This window comes from Varroa jacobsoni, unplaced genomic scaffold (genome assembly GCF_002532875.2).
Source record: "Varroa jacobsoni isolate VJ856 unplaced genomic scaffold, vjacob_1.0 contig03316, whole genome shotgun sequence".
In the NCBI taxonomy this organism is placed as follows: domain Eukaryota; kingdom Metazoa; phylum Arthropoda; class Arachnida; order Mesostigmata; family Varroidae; genus Varroa; species Varroa jacobsoni.
Genome location: NW_019214999.1, coordinates 11241 through 30093, shown reverse-complemented (window position 1 = coordinate 30093; position 18853 = coordinate 11241). Strand labels below are relative to the sequence as shown.

Here is an 18853-nt window from a genome sequence, read left to right as displayed (position 1 = left end):
AAAACTCTTGTCTTTTCTACGTCTAATCAAATTTTGGAATTTAACTAATTAAGAAGAATTTGTGACTGACGAGGAATCTAAGACTTCCGTGCATTATGTAATGTCCGTTGTCACAATATACAGGCTCAGCCAGTGTGATGTTACAACATTTATGTCCAGTGAGTATATAGTCTAACTGATGCATTTTAGTCTATCGATAATTAAGACACGGTCAAATGACAGCTTTTTCAATTGTTTTTTTATACACGTACTTCTAAAGAGTGACTTAATTTTCTTCTTAATAGTGCTACTCTCGGCGCATTTCCGCTTGCATTTAACGGTAGCAGTAATAATCGTAACAATATTGTAAGTATAATCATGTACATGGACTAGAGTTAGGTGTCAGGATGAGTGTGCCCGTCGAGTCGTTTCCTATGTCTGCCTCGGGAGTTAGCGATTAATGCAACTGCAGTGGCCCGTAACTTTTACTGGAACTTTATAAACGACTGGTGCAACTGTCACTATTGATTCCGCAGTTAAAAACTTTCATATTTTAAAGAACACCTTGGCCACTGTACAAAGTGTCTTGTGACAGTTCTGTTGAGTTAGGTCATTCTGCTAATCTTACTGACAAAACACTCAAATTTGTCAGGCTTACTAGTGTGTGTTAACAAGCACGCTGTTATAATAGAATAAATAAATATAATAGAACTAAGAGGTATTAAATTGGTTTGTGTTTCACAAACGAATGAAACAACCCGCAACATATCTACTGATCATGAGCCTTCAATGGAATAGCTGTTCTAACCAGATATGGATCGTGCTGAGCGCTAAACTTATGTACGAAGCGTTCATAGCTCAGATCAATATACCTAAAAACGGCGACCTCACCCTGCGGTGAAACTGATCGATGAATATAAGTAAACGTTTTCCAAATTTTCACATTTACTCAAACTGAAAAACATTCATAATGAAAAAAGCGCTTTCGCCGACCACGTTTTACATTTGAGTAACTCTTAGAACAGTACGATGCCAAATTTTGTTAGACATTTCGGACCTATAGCAACGATGAGACCAGCCAAGATTTCAACATCAGCAACAGTAATTAGTAATTAACTGCGTGCTTTATATCTGTTGTTTAACATGTTCCGCGACGCTTGTGCTGCCATCCTTGAAAATATTTATCGTTGTTGTTGTTGTTGTTGTTGTTGTTGCCTTGTTCGCAGTACCTGTCGCATTTACACCTATTGGGCTCGTCCCCTTCCTCCTACTCGTTCCCCACATTTCACAAAGTAAAGCGCATGTGGGTACGGCACTACCGTATGACTCATTATCATCACAATCACGATCATCGTCATCATTGTGTTCTTATAAAGATTCACAACGCCGAGACAATTAGGCACGCAAGTAAGGGCTCTGCTGCAGAAATCTTGAGTCTTCTTTCCTTACTTTGCACTGACTTGCTCCGTGCTGCTCCACCATTTGAATCTACATCTGTTTACCTCGTTTACAACCTAATAAATATCTATATACGTATCGTCTTATATATGTATCATTCTCCATCTCATCTTACATAGTTTCTACAAACCCTAAGTACTAAGTGCGCCTTCCGCCTGCAGTCTTTAATCGATCATTTACAAATATGTGCCTAAAGCATTGATTTCGTCATATATGTCATCTTCATATTCGATATAATAATGAATTGTCACTATAAGTGCAATTTTGTTTCTCCCACTTGGCTTGAGTACATTAGGCGGCTATCATCTGTATTTTGCAATAACTTATGGAAGTCATTCAAATTTCCACCATCACCTTCTTTCAAGTTTCAAGGCTGTCCAGCACAGGATATTGTCCAGTGCTGCTCAGTGCCTTTATTTGTTACTACCTTTGGTCAAGTGACGTCTACTATTTGGTATTTACCATTACTCTAACGACCGGCTTCACAGGCTTCAAGGTACGTTACAAGAAGCATGATAAATTGATTGATAAGGACTTTATGCCTTAGCGCATGGCGACTATACTTTCCATTTTAGTATTCAGTACCACCAAACAAGGCTGATATGTGCTTACGGTGCGTTTTTAGATTTGTTGTTTTGCCTTAGCTCCGATCTCATCTGGGGGTGCGTGGTTCAATTTCAATCAAGGCGACATCCAAGTTGCTACGTCCTGCATTGTCTGGTATTAGACTACTGCACCCATAACCTTGGATTGTATTCGTTAACTAATTGTTCTTGTATTAGTGTTATATAGTAATCATATATGGCATTCACAAATCTCTTACAGTTTCTCACGTCTCTTTTTCCTTTTTCTTCGTTTTCCCTTATTTTGCTTTTTATCACACGTTCGACTTTTTCTCTTGCACTCTGCACTTCTCTCTCTCTCTCTCTCTCTTTCACATTTGGTTCTCTCCTCCCTCAGTTTTTTTCTCGCTCTTTGTCACCTTTTTCTATTCTCTTCCCCCTCGCTAATTCCCTTCCCTATCTTTGATTTAATAATATTTACTCAGTTCGGCAGGGCAGCTCTCGTGAGGCGTAGGAAATCGTTCTTATCCTTAAGAAACGCTATGACTCCGTCCCCATTGACTTCCTCTTGCCGCTGGCCAAAGTCAATGGCATCTCCTTTCAAGGTTATCATTTGACCGCCAAGCGTCTCCAGCAGGGCAGCACCCGCGCAAATATCCCATTTCTTAATGAGTGACGTGTGCACGTATAGGTCGTCCTTTCCTTCAGCAACCTAAAACATGCGAAAAGGTCAAATATAGGTGAAACGTACTGAAACAGTTGTATTCAATATTTTTCAATTAAAAGCTTTTGGTGAAAGAATTAAATACACTATTCTGTGGCTTTATTGTAACTAAAATTTTGGAGCATATTTTACAGTTGCCAGTTATTAATATTCAGGTCTAAACATCACCCAAATGATTTTTATGGTTCTTCTTGTATCATACTACTTGCCGACCTATTTTTCAAATTTAGCATTATTAAAATCCCTCCTCTATCGCCACTAACTTAAGTGATGCACTTCCTGTATCACATGCAATTGAACTACAACACTTCCACGTTTCGATATACAACGTACTCAAAGTGTAGGCTTTCGATTTTTTCACATGAAAGGGATTTATTATGATGAAAAAAAGCAAGCTTACATACCTGCAGCACTTTATAGCCCGCACCTCCTGCCAACGTGACATGAATATTCCCGCTGAGGTTCTCTTTGGCGAACGCTTCAACTTTGTCCGCATGTGATCGCGACACCACAATACGAATTTGTGATTCTGCTTCCTCGGTTGGGTTGATCCTTCGAAGACTTTTTGAAGGCCCTTGGCCCACCCAAGCCCAGACAGTCCTATTAAGGAACGGCTGATGAATGACGCCAATTTGGGCGCGTCCTTTAATGGCTATGCATACCATTGTCGTAACGAAGTGTGTCAGATTTTCGCTATATTCCTGTGTCGCATCCAGCGGATCGACCCAAACAAGGATATCTCTCATCCGCACGGTTTCATCAGCGTAATGACTAATCGACTCCGGCAAATTCACCTCTTCAAGAAGGACAGCAGCTGGAGGCTGCGACTGCCTGCTGGACTCATGCTCTTCGGAAAGGACATTTAAATGGGGAAAACTTTCTAGTAGTGTCTTGAGCATAGCTCGGTGACTGCGTAGGTCTCCATCGGTTAGAGGATCATCCTGACCAAACTGGTTTTTTCCTTTACTCGACGTCTTCACACCATTCTGTCGAACTCTCACCACCTCGTTTCCTGGAAAACGATAGATTTATTCATAACACAACACAAAGGAAAAACAACAGATAAGATTACTAGTGTCAGAAAAACAGTTTGTTACACTTAATGGGTACAATTCTAGCCGATGTGCTTGTCCTTGATTATGTCTATTGATAAATAATAAATAGTAAAATAGCTTGTGTATAGCGGAGTTTCTAACTGTCCGTATATATTTTCCCAGAGAGATAGAGAGAGAGAGAGAGAGAGAACTACGAAATATTCACTTACCACCTCGAACAGCCGCTATTATTGACGTTCTGAGCAAAAGCCGTAGGCTGACCCTCTCTACTCTCGAAGCGTTCATTTCTGTGTATAGAGTGTAATACACGAGAACCAGCACAAAGACCAGCCCAAGCACAATGGATAGATTGGCTGGCCGGCACTGTTTCATCCAAACCATTGTGACTAAGTTTAAGCCTAGCAATCTCTCTCACGTTCTCACTTATTTAATACAAAAAGAAACCGGTATTTTTTAGATGGCATAGCGAACAGGGTATGATACCTCGATGCAGCTGGGAATAAGTAAAGTTTGATAATAATCTTGGAAGTTTTTGCTAAGGTTTGCTACGGTTGACGACAAAGCGTGTCAAGGAACATTAAGCTTCTTCGAATTGGAGTAGAAACGGCGGGAAATTTGCACGAAGGCTTGGGTCCAGTAGGGATATAGTCCAGGAGGGATTGCTGTTTGGCAAGTCAGCCACCGACATCGACGGTTATCGACCATTGACTACAATCGTTTCATTCTGAATTGATCGGAAAGGTTATGGGAAGATTGTGAACTTAATTTAGGCTTATTGCTATTCTCCAAACTGTTTTAAACGAAATGAAACAGATGGCAAGTATTAGATGTGCATAGGTCGTGCTTGATTTCGTGTTTAAGGGGCGATGTCCTGTAGGCAGCTATTTCAGGGACTCGACGCAAAATGGAGTGCATACAAAAATGACCGTAGAAATGATCGCAGTATTCTTGTCTTGCGAACTGCCTTTGACTAACGCTGAAAAATGGACAGAGGCAAAAAAAAAACAAGTAAATAACTGATCACCATGCTTAACTATATAATAATAAGATCATAGATTTAAAAAAAAACTGAAAAGAGTATTAAAATAGGTGAATGCTACTATCGTCTGCCACTAATGTTGTGGTCTGCACGGAGTCATATACTACTAGCAAACAGTAAATTAGTTTCGACTAGAAGACCAGGTTATGACGTCATGAAAAAATTATTCGGCTTAAGTAACAAGACTTCTGATATTTACTTGTAGACTTCTCGAGTAATATAAACACGACATCGTATTTACTTATATTACACTGTACAGAATAGAACAAATAAATTTTGGTAAACTGTGGTATTGAAACAAGTACGGCTCAAATAAAATAGATTAAGTCTTAACATTTTTGTTTAGTCTAACGTAAACATCACATATTCGTAGTGTACAGCATCATTTTGCCACCACAGTGCTCTCCTTCTTGGACAGTGGTGTGGGTAAAAAAAACATCCAGACGTTTTTATCAAATACAACATTAATAGAGACGAAGCAATATTATACAGAGCTTGTAAAGTGGGTATTTCTTTCATGTCTTAACATTATGTCTGATAACGACACTTCCTATTTGCGCTAAATTGGTAGTTGCAATCAAACCAGAAGCCTTCAAAATTAATTGCTCAGCACAAAATAAATTTGTCATAATTTATCCCAACAGGAAGATTTTACAAGTAGTGTACGGGGAATTCAGCGGCGTTTCTTGGTTGCCGTACGACGACATAGTGATCCTAACTGTACCATTATTCTGTTAATCGATAGCGTTCCATCAACTTTATCAACTAAATCGACTATTTTAGATTATTACGTTTTTTTCGGTCCGCGTCGCCTGGGCAACGTTTTCGATACCTGCGAGCACAGCAAGCACAATACACTTACAATTATAAAAGCTGATAAAGACTCCAATACTCCAAGGCAGATTTGTTTAAATCAGAAGTTCAAGGCAAAATTTCTTGACAAAGGGGAAAAATCAGAATGATCTGGGTCAGTGGGAAACAGTTGTAGCAAAAGATCGATCGCCTAAAAATCGTTCTTGCGACAGCTATTAATCACCACTGGCACAATCATCATTGAGCACGTCATGAATGTTCTTGATCCACGAACATATATGCCTTCCCGTCTCTCAAAAACGGCAGTACATATGGCGCTCTGCTGCTTCTGGATCCTTCTATGTTATCACTCCTTGTGGGCCTGTTGCTTTTACAGCATAAACAGCATTCCAATAAGCCGAAATACATTGCTCCCTTGAACCTAAACGAGGGATATGTGAGGAACCCCAAGGTTGCTGCCTGAAGAAACCTAAAAGTTTGGCGAGCCTTCGGAGCAACGTACATAACCACATACAGAACCGTTTAAGGCCACGAACGCTGTCGTTACGGCTAGGACGATGGCGTGTACGATCGATAAGTGAAACTTCGATGGAGAAATAGTAGGTCCCCCTTACTGGGAAAGGGGTCGCGGAAGGGCGGCACCGTTACCTATATCTCTGTTCCACCGCGACACAACGCAATTGCGTTGCCACGGTCTGATATAGGTAAAGGGAGTCTCCGGTAACCAACAGCGGCTTCGGTTAGATGAACGACGGACGCGAGGGGTCAGTGTGACAGTCAAACAGTGAGCTACGTGGATGCGATCGTTGTTGAGCTATTGTTAGACCGTCATAGAGCAAACAAGGATACAGAAATAAGATGTAGCCTCCGCTGGCGAGCGTCGAACTAAGTGGAAATAAGAGTACACGAACGATTGTTCAACTAAGTTCGTTTGGACCTGTACTTGCAGCAAACTCATAGTTTGCTACGCACCGACCGTGAACGGTTAGGAATAGAGCATGTGTGACTATAAGCTATAAGTTCAAGCTAACGACAAAGCCTTCCTAAAATTAGTCCAACAATGGCAGAACACCCGAAGATAGGAGACTGAACGGAAAAATATAAGGGTTATAAGGGAATATAAGGGTTCTTTACTGTACAATGTGAAAAATATATTCCGTAAATTTAATGATTTCGGTTGAGATATATGTAATATATATGCATATAAGGATAAATGTGATCAATATTTTGTCAGCGATATATTTACAGCGCCCATGAAAAGACGAAACTGTTGTTCTATTTTTTTTGCTCAGGGTATGTAGAATATTCATGGGGAATTTTTTGCTTGCGTGATTAATAACATTAAAAAAGTTAGCTATCGGCAAATCAGAGTTTAAAAGCAAGTGTCCACATCAACAAATAGGCGAGGAAATTAATTTATTTAAATTAATTAATTTTAATTGTTTTTGGATAAAATGAAATTAATTGTACATAATAAAATCAATTTTAATATCTAATGGAACATGACGAGTATAGCAGAATTACTTTATCTTTGCTTACTTGGTTTTAATGAAAATCTCTCCAGTTTCGCATAATAGTAGATCACCACTTTAATTTTACAGATGACATTATTTATAAAAAACGTCTTTAACTTTTGTTTGTGTGTAACCACTACAAGAAGGACAGTCCAATATTTATAGACAAAGTTCGCTATGATCGATTCTCGTCGAGACTAAAGCTACGTGACTGTATAGTTTAGGTAGTACCAGCTTAGCCTCGACTGTCCTCCCACCTTCTACGCCGCAACGGGGTTTCTCTGCTCACGGCCGCCGCGCCGTACATCCGTTGTGTTGTCCTAAGTGCAGCGACTCTGCCGACGTGCTAACATGAAAATTCCTAGTACAGGCGCAGACTTTGTCACAGGATTAATACATTACCCGTAAACATTCTAAAAAGGCATTGCCACAGCATGAGTCACTGAACTTGCACTTGCCTCGACGATGTTACTGCGTGTCTAGACCGCGCTATGTAAACGCTCTTTCTGCTTGGCGTTCATATATCGATAAAATCACGTCGCTTTATGCAAGTGTTACGTTCTTTATGCATCTCGACATTAGCTCAAGAGTGGCGGTTGTTGACCTTGCGTTGGTAATATCACTTGTATATACAAATGTCTGTCTCTTATCCACGATAGAATTTAATCACATAAATTGTTTAATTTACTATTTTTCCTGAATGTGCTGTCAAATAAAGTACGTAAGCAGCAACAGAGAAGATGAATACTGTAGCATGAATGAAAAAACGTTACAGAAGTCTTAATTATATTATACTATGAAAATACAAGCGAACCAACTCAACAACATATATCTAAAAGTGATCAAATCAAGCAACTCGTTTAAGTTATAATGATGTTATAACCTTTCAAACAAGTTATATACATCGCAAACTATATACAAACAAAATATACATTTTGTACTATTACCTACAACAGTGTTGTAGGGCGAGGTCCCGATTTCTATCATAGCGGTAAAATCTAACTGTTGCTCATTTACATCAGAGTAATAACTGAACTGTTAGTAGAATTTCATTAAATGTTGTCGCAAAGTCTTCAATGAAAGCAATTCACTAAGGTATTGCATAAAAATCATAGATTTTCACCTGTTGCGGACCTGACTGAGCTGACTTGTCAGCTTCTCGTCAGGCTCATGAATTTTACGTTGCATTTCACTCCAACCATATTCCGCTTAAATAAATTTTAGGATAACCGATATATTACAGTCGTGATAGGTGACGTAATCTTCATGAAACGCCTTATGTAAATCCACGAATCACATATCGCCCCCATGTCACTATTTATAAGTCATATTGTCACAGAAGAGTAATGTAAAAAAGAAAGAAAATTACTCTCTGTCGTTCCAATAAAGAAGAAAAAGTCATACGTTATCGACTTGTCACATCATATGTTACTGGACCATTAGTTCTGTGGTTAATCAACGAGTTGTGAAATTCACCAAAGGCTGATAGCCCGCAAATACTGCACACAACTTCACCCGTAGCGCAGTCGAACTTGCATGCTATATTTGTCAATCCATAAAACTCTCCTGTTCATTATGGTAATACAGGGTTGTTTTGAGACATCAGGATCACAGTGGTATTTCTTATTGTCGAATCCTATGTCAGAATATCGATACTTAGGTAAGCATGCTGCTGCCTATGACAGTTGCTATCAGCTGTAGGCCATTACCTGCCGTACACGGAATCGACCTTATTTCTCTCTCCTAAGCAGAGCTCGGGAGCATTCTAGAGGACAACTGGAGTAATGCACCTAATGGCACCATATGAAGAGGGTACGAATGATGGTAGCTATGCGACCAGCAACACCCTCAGTCACTCAGTGGACCGAATGGATGTTCTACTTGACTAACAGACCCCGTATAGTGTGGGAGGTAGACATAATACCTGTACTCGTAAAATGCTGTTTCGGCGCTTTGCCAAAGCTTAGCTTCAGGAGTCGTCCGTAAGCTCTATCCAGTACAAAAGTGTCGTCACAGAGCACCATCAGGTTGTTTCTTCTTCCTCCAAACGCCACTGCCACTTTCAAGGAACAGTAAAACTCCCTTCATGTAGAAAGCGTGGAACTAACATCGTTCGTCGCTAACGATATAATACCGTAGTTTCGGGTCAGGCGGCGGCTCTTTCCTCTGGTAGAGTGTTGCCATCTCCGTATATCCATTGTTCGCTAAATAATTAACCGATTATGACTATGCTTTCGGGTATGATTGTGCTATGTCCTTGTGTTGTGATAATAGAAAATATCGTTCTTATTACTATGATTTCCATAACTCTTATTTTTACTATTATTAATATCCCTTCGGTACAAGTATTTTCTGTCATGTTACCTGTAGTATGAATATTTTATTCAAAAATACATTCAAAATAATACCTATTAAAGCAGCAGTTATTCGCTAAGTTGCGGCTGCAGCCGTGGAACACACTTCAGCCGGATGTTGAAGCTGGTACTGATGACTGTAAGACTGAGTAGTCTGTATCTATACCGCAAACAGCTAACCACCATGAGAATTAATATGAAGAGGCGACTCTATCCGGTTAGACAGGTAGAGAAACGACTTCTAAAAAACGGCTATTATTCTACAAGATGCGTTGCATTATGCGAAGTGCTTACCAGTCATTAACAAGTGACAAGGATAAAACACTATCATAGCGGCTAACCGCACATACAGAATACATAGACACCAGCCATAATAATGCGGAAGTAGGTATGTGTGACTGACGCACTCATGAAATTCAGTTCCGTTGAAAAAGCTACTTATCACTGTAGCACTTTTCGATAGAGGAAATTTGCTGGGTCTTTTGATAGTTGCATCTTGCTGAGTACACAACTCAGAATGCCTATTATAAGCGGTTCTTCATACTAACCGAGTGACAAATGTCAAGCCTCGAAAAATCACTAGACCACGGCTATACTATCATCATCGTACAGGCTTTTGCTCCCCAACCGTAATAATTGTGGAGACACAAACCAATACTGGCAACGCGTTAGCTTGGTAAAATCCTATGAAGCAAAAATATGCATAGCTATGAATATGTGGTTTGTAAATGAGCATGATTATACAGCTTCCCATCCATTATGCAAAATTAACGAAGGTACGCTATAACTTGCAAATTGGTATAGCGAGGGTTGACTTTTATGTCACCAAAAAGTTTTTACCACATAGCGAAAATGATGAATACGCAAATCTATACTTTAACTAAACCACAATGGGTTGCTTAGTAATATACGCCGTGTGAAGAATGTAACTAACGTGATACATGCAACAGGGTAGGGTTTGAGGTGAATTAGAACTTGTGTCCACAAGCTGTCTGTCGGATTCGTCCATGGCTCCTGGTAAAGGAAAAAAGCCAATTTCATCTAAAACAGAACCAAACACTTATCAAAGCCGGGCTTTTGTTTTTAGAATATGCACGAAGGTCGGTTATTGTCCAAGGCCTTTAAGCTGGATAAACTTCCTTGGTTTTTACTGCAGCTGTCGAAGTAGCCACGGATAGGTCTCACACACTAAAGTGGAAACTTCACAAAAAAATGACGGGCCAAAAACTCATGAAAACAAAGGTGCTATAATGCAGATCTAGTGATACTACTATCCCTATTTGAGATTATAAGGTTATTTTTTTGGAAATGTTTAGGTCGCATAATTCACGAAATCTTTCGGTCTACGTATTATATCATAAAAGTCGTACATATATTTTATGAATTTGGAAAAGTCAAAGACTTTCATGTTGCACTACCTGTAAATCAATTTTAAGCACGACGCATCAGCCAGCAGCGTTCGATTCTTTTTGGACGAGGAACTCTTCACCGCTCGTATAAGAGTTGCTGCAAGAAGAAATCGCTAATTTATAGTTACAATAAGAATTCAATTTTGGCTAAACTAACATTTTTTTAATGTAGCTATGATTGATTGATTGATGAGGATGGCACCGTACCTCTTTCGTGAAGACAAAACCGCGACATAAGAACAGCCGAAAATGCTATATGTTCTACGCAGAGTGTTAAAAAAGAGAAGTTTTAACTGAAGTCTTACCAGTATCATTTTACTCAACTGAGTAAAGATCAAAACGTTATGTACGAATTTCTAAAAATTCAAAAATTTGTGAGGATGATTTGGGCTCCAGTATTATTTTACTCGAATAAGAAAACGTCAAAACGTTACTTACGAATTTTTAAAATAAAAAAATTTGTGAGGTATGATTTAGGTTCCAAATTTAAATAATCCGAGGCTAGAGGTAGTTATACTAAACAAGTCCGCTTGTATTGATGTCTTTGTCATCAAATATACAAAGAAATTCATCCAAACATTTTTCTCATTTATATAAAGCTTATAAAACGACCTTAAGCTTCCCCTAGTTTGCATCTTACCCATGCTCTTCATATATGATAGGCAGTTCACCACGTTTTTCGTTAGCCATGAATCGTCTGAAGCGACATAGTTAATATGCTCCGATACACAATATATTCTTCATTGCATTTTACGCTGTCCTAAAGTTTATGAACAACTTTATGAATCAATGATGCCATAATTACGTGTGATGGTTCCTGTCTTCGTGCATGAGGCATATATTGCCTTCTTATAATATCGTAATTGCAAACTATACTTTCTCAATGTAAACTTCTCTAGCATGATGTGACTCTCGTAGGCTTCATGGGTTGAAAGGCCCACAAACGCTGATTCGCTTAAATATGATTCAAAAAAAGTGATATTAGGTTCATTCCCTATTTTCAGAACGTAAGATCTTCGTTTTTGGCTGTCGTCCATATATGACGATGATTAACTTACCCGGACATGACGGAATGTCTTAATAGTAAATTACCTAATAAAGAGTAGATAATTTACATTTCATTTTACTTTGTATTATATGTAAACACATTCATGTACTTGGGGCGATACCATCATGTTCGAGAGCTCTACGATACTCGAATATATAAGGATTATGTGCAATAGCAGGAAATTAGAAAAGGCAATAGTGTCCAAGCTTCCAGAATCGACATCACTCTCCTTTTCGTTTACTTCTTAATATCTATTGTATGGTCGCTTGGTCGACATAAAAAATCTTCACACTTCGTTGATAAATAAAAGCAGGTTTGGCGAATGGTAAAGCACCCTGCATTACCTGACCATACAAAGACCAAATTGCCCTAACTACTCTTGTTGTAAACAGAGTACGATCATAAACACGATTATTTCGTTAGACATGTTCATCGCTAATTACTTATCTATTCTAATCTCATTAATAGAGCTTCTTTGCATCGGGAATTTTCTAGTCGACTATTAGACAAAAAATCTGGTAACAGTGCCTTTAGTGGCTTGTTTTTTACTCATTCTTGTTTCGAATAAAAAGCTAATCTACGCTTTATTTTAATGGATTTAAGTCACTCATGGCGTGTTCATTAACATTTAATACACACAAAAAACTGTTACGATAACAAAGTTTCTGTCCTTCTACTCAGGTTTCTCGTTTTTTTTTTTGAAAAATATACTTCACATTTATAATATCAAAAAAGTCTAGATTACCTGTACAAACAATGGTCTAGAACTTTCCAACGTTTGTACACTGCACTATCGCGTTAATATGGTTGCGGTAGGCTGCAACAGAATTACTCTTGATTCGAATTCTCTTGAGTGCAAGTTCTGGTTCGTATATTACACCACCATTTTAAATCGATTGATTTCATGCACAATAATTCCACTAGGCACATTTCTACACTAGCTAGAATCACTATAAAAAGCATGGAGAAAAAAATAACTTTAATATTAAAGTGCTGTTGCTCCGTGCTTTTCTTTGTTTAACTGAAGCATCCCGTTGGGTATTGCGAGCGTTGCTATATGTACTCAGGTTGAAATTAGCTTTAAAACATACCGCTAAGCTCTCGAGATCGACCCACACTTTAGATATACTTTAGTAGGAGTGTGCAGATGACTTGTTATTCTCGAGTAAATATAATTGAGTCGAAGTGTCAGTTACCCGTAAAGCAGACTTTACTTAATCGCGCACGAAATCGCATCTTTCGGTTATGCAGTTAATGAATAATTTCGCCAATACATCATCACGTTGTTCCGAATTCCAAAAACTCCTAAGTCCACGTAATACAGTACCCTAAGTAGCAGGATTGTGCTCTTGTCTAGCAAACGAACGGTCTCAATTAGGTTTACCTTACCGATTAACCTATATAGCCTATTTTAATGACTATCAAAGGTGATTATATGGCCCTTGCAGATAAACCAGGTAAGGACAGGTAAGGAGAGACAAGGGCGTTCCCTTTTGTAGATACATGTTTCTTTACCATTCAGTTACAGCTACAGATTGTTCATGCGCAGGATAAGAATTCGTGTCCATTTATGTTACACGCTGTAATTCGCAAAAACAAGATTATTTCAACTGGCAACAATGAATAACGAGCGTCTACTTTCAGGCTAGCTAGAACAATATCTCGCCATGATTGAGCTGCCTAGGCCTTGGTGTTAATAATTTTCGTACGAATAAGAATATATTTTATTATTTTATTTGTACATACAACGGGTAAAATTGTACAAGAAAATATCGGTGTATGTTCCATCGCTACACCTATATAATTGCAATAACAAGCTTTCGACAGAAAATGCTTGCTACTCGAATTCGAGCGCCAATAAAATTCCGAACTTTGCTTGGATCCGTGCACTTTTACTTACTACGAAAAACTATAGAAATGTCAAACTGACATTTCTGAAGCTTTTCAACATTTTATAAAAAGAATTGCCGGCCTGAAGAACCATTAAGTCAAATTATAAAAAACGCATTTTTATGTGTATTAACGAGCGGCGTATTTTAAACTGCATAGTATGTACATGCATATCTACACCGTCATATCAGCCGAAAACGAGGCTCCATAAACCTCTACTTCATGTGCTACACAAATGTGACAGAAGCGTAACAAAAACCATTTGAAATTCCCTTCTTTAGTAAATCATTTTCGTCAACAAATAGAATAGCGTTTCATTCATATTCAGGGCATTTATTCAACCTACTATTAACCCTTTTGGAGACAAAGTCTTCGTAGAAATCCTGAAGTGTCCCTCTGTATATAACCATAAATTTACGACTTCTTAATATCAAGAAAATTAAAAGGACCACAGTACGACTTATTATTAATATGAAGAGAATGAAAAGGAAGAAAAAAAAGAAAGTTTAGAAGAGAATGAAAACACGCGTCCTCGGGGAGTAATAGTTAAGGACCGAACCTATTAGTAAAGTGTAGTGGTGTCCACGTTTCCACAGTCCTAGAGAAGTGAGCGAACGCGACAATACCACTGTGTTCACTACTTCTGTACCAGATTGCCGTTAACAGCCGAGCTTTTGCAGCTTACAAGCGTCTCTACAGTGACTTTGAAATAATAAGACAAGGTTGGGGGAGCAAGGAAACAAGTCTTCTCCGCAAAATTTGTTTCGTAACGCTAATGGATTCCTAAAGCTAGGAAATTCCCAAGAGGTGAATAATTTTTATAGTATTCTTTAGCATCTACGTTCGTTTCATGAAGTGTACTTTGTTATAGTTTCGATGCTTCAGAAGAGGATTTGAATCCGCGTATTACAGATAATTACTATGATATTTTATTATGATTACGCATACGCGCCCGCTACATCGACTTTACGTGCGGGGTTGCTGTTCACTTGGTCGACGGGCCTGTCTGACTTTGTGACCCAGTAATGATGTTGTAAAGATTACTACTAGTTTAAAAAAACGCATCGGGGCATGCACGGTCCAGTGGCAACTTGCTATAAATATGTGTTCCATCAACAACATGAGCCACGAAGGCATTTTCTGGTAGTTGAACGATTGTGCCTGTAAAGAACTCATAACGTGCTTCCCGACAATAGCCGTGTGAAACACCCAGCCAGAAAGAGTAACCTTGCAAAGATTCGTATCGCACTGAGCTTTGCTTTTGGTAAGTGTCAACACAAACACTCGCAATAATTGATTTTACTAAGTGCTCAAACATCTTATATTAAGGTAACAGCAGCAGTACTTTAATTCTTTTAATTTTCTGCAGACAATATCTTTAAATTACGAAACCTCACAACAACAACAAGAAAATGTTTATGTGAGCTAAAACGCATCGCTGAAAATATTGGTTCTACCAAGTGCTAAGCCGATCTGCTCGGTCTCATCGCTTAAAATGTTGTAAGGCACCCGCCTGTAAACTTGTTTCTGTAATCGAATGTTATTCCGCTGTATTCTATATGCTCAATACTTTCCAAAAACTACTTCCTCTTGATATGTTCGCTTTCTACAGAGTATTTGCAGTTTTAGAGGACTATCGTTATGGTACTTAATTTGTCGGTACAAGCCTATTCATTATGTTTATGGTAGGTTATCATACCGACATTCACTTACTGGGAGCGCTCATTTGTACGCGATACGCATGACTGCCGAGATGATGAACTACTGATTACACCATCTGATTAGAACTATCCGCTCCTCGTCCGCAATGTCACACGGACATTGGATACATGACACAGGTAACTCTACGAAGGACACTGAAGGAGCCGTCAAGCTAAAGCATCTCTGCTCGCTCCGGTATTACTTCACTCTTTAGCCTCGCACCGGTCCAGTCTAATCGCCTATTCTACGGAACGGGTCGATTGAATAAATTCAACACAAGCGCAACATCACCCGAAAACGGTATCCCTTGCAAAGCACCGAAACAATGCGCACTTGCCGTGGGGTGTTTGGTTACCCAGCAAACACGGGGCAATCGCGCCGACTAAAAGGACACAGTCCTTAGATAACAAAACCTATACAAACGAGCTGTCCATAAACACCCGCTACGAAGTCTCCCGCTGTTCGATGCCTGACGGATGCAGAAACAGCTCTCAGTTCAGAATTTGCAACTCGCTGCTTACTGCGATCGCGTCTTCTTCACGACGAGAACAATCTCGGAAGTGTACGTTTCCCGCTGTTTTAGCGTGATGGCATCAGATATGGCGGACGATTCCAAATAGCCCTGTTCGCGACGGCAAGAGCATCTTGCGGATTTCCCATGGAAAAGTAGTGATATGCTTTGCATCCGACAGTCTGCGAAAAATCCCAATGGATTCGCTAGTGAACGCATTTGATGTCACGTCCCAGCCAGAAACGTGGCTCGCGACACAGGACGAACCGCCACGATGTCTCACTAGATACCACACACACACAAACGAACATGGAGTTCCGAAAGCAGCAACTGAGTGTCAGACCAAGAGGAGAACGCGTAGGCCCTTGCTGACGAAACGCGCGTGGCTCACTAACTTGCCTAGTGACTGTGACCTTTTGCCTGCTAGACAATAGAATTCAGTTTCATGTTAGTATGGATCAGAGGAACCACTAATTCGAGATCAATGTGTTTTTCAATAAATCAATGATGTGATAAATGAAGTGATGATCTCTTGTGTGAATACTCTCATTGAAATTCATGAGCTTGTCAGAGTGACGAAAAAAGAGTTAAATCTATTTTTAATGATCATTTACTCGCCCGGATATAAAGTAGACAAATCATGAACTGTTCTGGCAGTGATAATCATCTGTGGAAAAAAGCCGTTCACGAACAATCAAATGCTTACCCACTTCTTCAGAGTATACCCGAATTGAAAATCGTGTACACGCAGGAAGTGGGACGGAATTTCCGAGCTCTTCAAGAACTTCCCGACGTTGCTGAAGAAGATCAGCCTGCTGACGAGATCACCCTCCGAAAGTTGCTCCAAACGGGGCAGTTACGAGCAGCATTTTCACTGACGACGAAAATTCTCTTAAATGATTCACAACAGATGACAGGGCGGTTGCATGTTTGGCAGACCAGGCTTAACCTTTACATTCGCTTTGGAGCATTCAACGAAGCCAAGCTAGAGTTAGAACAGTTTTCTCTGCTAGAGGATTTGCCAATGCAGTTCGGACAGAATTCGGCTCACGGGGGTGTGCCTTTCACACTGTTACTCACAGTGGCTCACCTTCACTTACTATGCGGCTCAAAAGATCGAGCTCAGAGCAAGCTCAGCAAGCTTCTCCATCAGTGTCAAGAAGCCATAACGTTTTTCCGTAATAAAAACGACGACACGTTTGTGCAACTTTGGAAGGAACGTGAACTTAAGGTTATTGCTATGCTAACGAACTATGGTGTAGAGCAAAGCGATTTTAAATTCGCTATTTCCTCTTTGACGGAACTTCGCTCGAAGCAGACTGATCCAGCCGACCTCGTTCGAACGGAATCACAGCTCGGAAAATTGTTCCTGCAGTTCGGCGATCTCATTAGGGCAGAACAACATTTTAAAGTGATTAATTTCGTTATCCCGATTTTGCTTGGTACTCGATGTTATGGTACACTATACGTATATTTCGCCTTGTATTAATGCAGCCAGTTATATATATTCGCTGTTACCTTATACGAATGAGGAAATAGTTAGGATTATACGTTTCATAATTATCATTTCAAGTAGTATTATTCGCAGCTAGAGACGTGAAATTCTCCTGAGTTTCGTTTTACTTAATTATTTAAGACGCACCTCGTTAACCATGGTACTAATATTAATTTGAATTTCCGAACTGTTGCGCTATAATTTGCAAATGGAGAGCCACTAAAACCACTACTTTATTCTTCCATGTCTCATATCATTACATTATAATATGATAAATTTCTATTACATTACCATATTATTACATTATAATATGATTGAGTGAATCCTTAACGCATATAGTTTAATTAATACGCTTATTTTAAATAATCACTGTGTAACGTTTCTTTTCTCGGCAAATATTGCAGGAGGCTTCCCGATTTAGTAAGGATGATCTGGAAGATCGGCTTCAGCTGCTACTTAACAAAGCGTTGCTCGCCATTGCCAGTGGCGAATACCAGGCTGCTTATGACGCGTACGAGGAAGGCTCCCTATTGCAACCGGACAACATCACGTTCGTAAATAATAAAGCTGTATGCGCTCTTTATTTGGGCCGATCCTTAGATGGCGTTCAGCTTTTAGAGAATTCACTGGCATCAAATCCTTCAAGCACGATAAATGAATGTACCATAAGCAATATTTGCGCGTTATATCGCCTGCAATCGAGTGTTGGAGAAGCCAAAAAGGAAGCTGTTCGTCAAATAGTTGCCAGACATGGGCGAGAAACATTTAACTGTCAGGTTCTTGATAGCGAACCATAGATCTGGTGATGTGAAAAGCACGTTTTACCACAGTACATCAGCCGATGATTTTCTAAGCTTTGGTTAGTAGACGGAAAACATGAACTTAATATCACCGCAAATACAATGATGAATGAAACCTGCACAAAAGAAAATATTTTATGAGAATATTTATATACGTATTATTACGATTAACTCCTCCGCATATATGTGTGACGGAGTAATTACGTTTCAGTATTTAATCAGGAATCATACAGAGCGAATTCAGCACTCTTGTCAGGCTGCTGTGCTTGTATAGAAATCGCTGGTAAAAAATAAATGCTATTGTGGAACACTCACTAGTTCCATTATTCGACTTTACGTGAGGATTTAATTACGGCCCACTGCTTACGAAACGTATATGTATTCGCTGTAGTATTTCACAGCTGAAAGAATATCATTCATTTATGCTGTTATGATTCCTATATATTAACCTATAATAAAAGAAACGATACTCCAAAATATCGTAACAAGCCGCTTGTTTA

General features: G+C 39.3%; 2 protein-coding genes across 8 annotated transcripts; one reads left to right on the top strand and one right to left on the bottom strand.

Moving 5' to 3' along the window:
- Positions 1-216: 216 nt before the first annotated feature.
- On the bottom strand, positions 217-16505 carry LOC111272803 (putative inositol monophosphatase 3). Of its 6 annotated transcripts, none has more exons than XM_022854434.1 (5): positions 15560-16505; positions 10918-11005; positions 3989-4755; positions 3129-3736; positions 217-2712 (listed from the first exon to the last, which is right to left on the bottom strand). In XM_022854434.1, exons 3-5 carry the CDS (start codon positions 4158-4160, stop codon positions 2482-2484), a joined length of 1011 nt encoding a protein of 336 aa, XP_022710169.1. In that variant the 5' UTR covers positions 4161-4755; positions 10918-11005; positions 15560-16505; the 3' UTR covers positions 217-2481. The 6 variants fall into 6 exon arrangements, with proteins under 6 accessions (XP_022710169.1, XP_022710172.1, XP_022710171.1 ...); XM_022854437.2 differs by lacking the exon at positions 15560-16505 and adding an exon at positions 13153-13277; XM_022854436.2 differs by lacking the exon at positions 15560-16505 and adding an exon at positions 12702-12786.
- LOC111272801 (trafficking protein particle complex subunit 12) lies at positions 13474-18684 on the top strand. Of its 2 annotated transcripts, none has more exons than XR_002687735.2 (2): positions 13474-15110; positions 17958-18096. XR_002687735.2 is itself a non-coding variant. In XM_022854431.2 (2 exons), exons 1-2 carry the CDS (start codon positions 16699-16701, stop codon positions 18348-18350), a joined length of 1164 nt encoding a protein of 387 aa, XP_022710166.1. In that variant the 5' UTR covers positions 16512-16698; the 3' UTR covers positions 18351-18684. The 2 variants fall into 2 exon arrangements, 1 of the variants encoding a protein (XP_022710166.1); XM_022854431.2 differs by lacking the exon at positions 13474-15110 and adding an exon at positions 16512-17469 and having other exon boundaries at positions 17958-18684.
- Positions 18685-18853: the final 169 nt, after the last annotated feature.

Excerpts from the sequence above, each read along its gene's own strand:
- LOC111272803 (XM_022854434.1), bottom strand. The coding sequence starts at position 4,160 with ATGGTTTGGATGAAACAGTGCCGGCCAGCCAATCTATCCATTGTGCTT. Across the intron at positions 3,737-3,988 it reads AATAGCGGCTGTTCGAGGTG|GAAACGAGGTGGTGAGAGTT; the intron begins GTAAGTGAATAT and ends ATCGTTTTCCAG. Across the intron at positions 2,713-3,128 it reads CGGGCTATAAAGTGCTGCAG|GTTGCTGAAGGAAAGGACGA; the intron begins GTATGTAAGCTT and ends CGCATGTTTTAG.
- LOC111272801 (XM_022854431.2), top strand. The coding sequence starts at position 16,699 with ATGAACTGTTCTGGCAGTGATAATCATCTGTGGAAAAAAGCCGTTCAC. Across the intron at positions 17,470-17,957 it reads GGGCAGAACAACATTTTAAA|GAGGCTTCCCGATTTAGTAA; the intron begins GTGATTAATTTC and ends CAAATATTGCAG.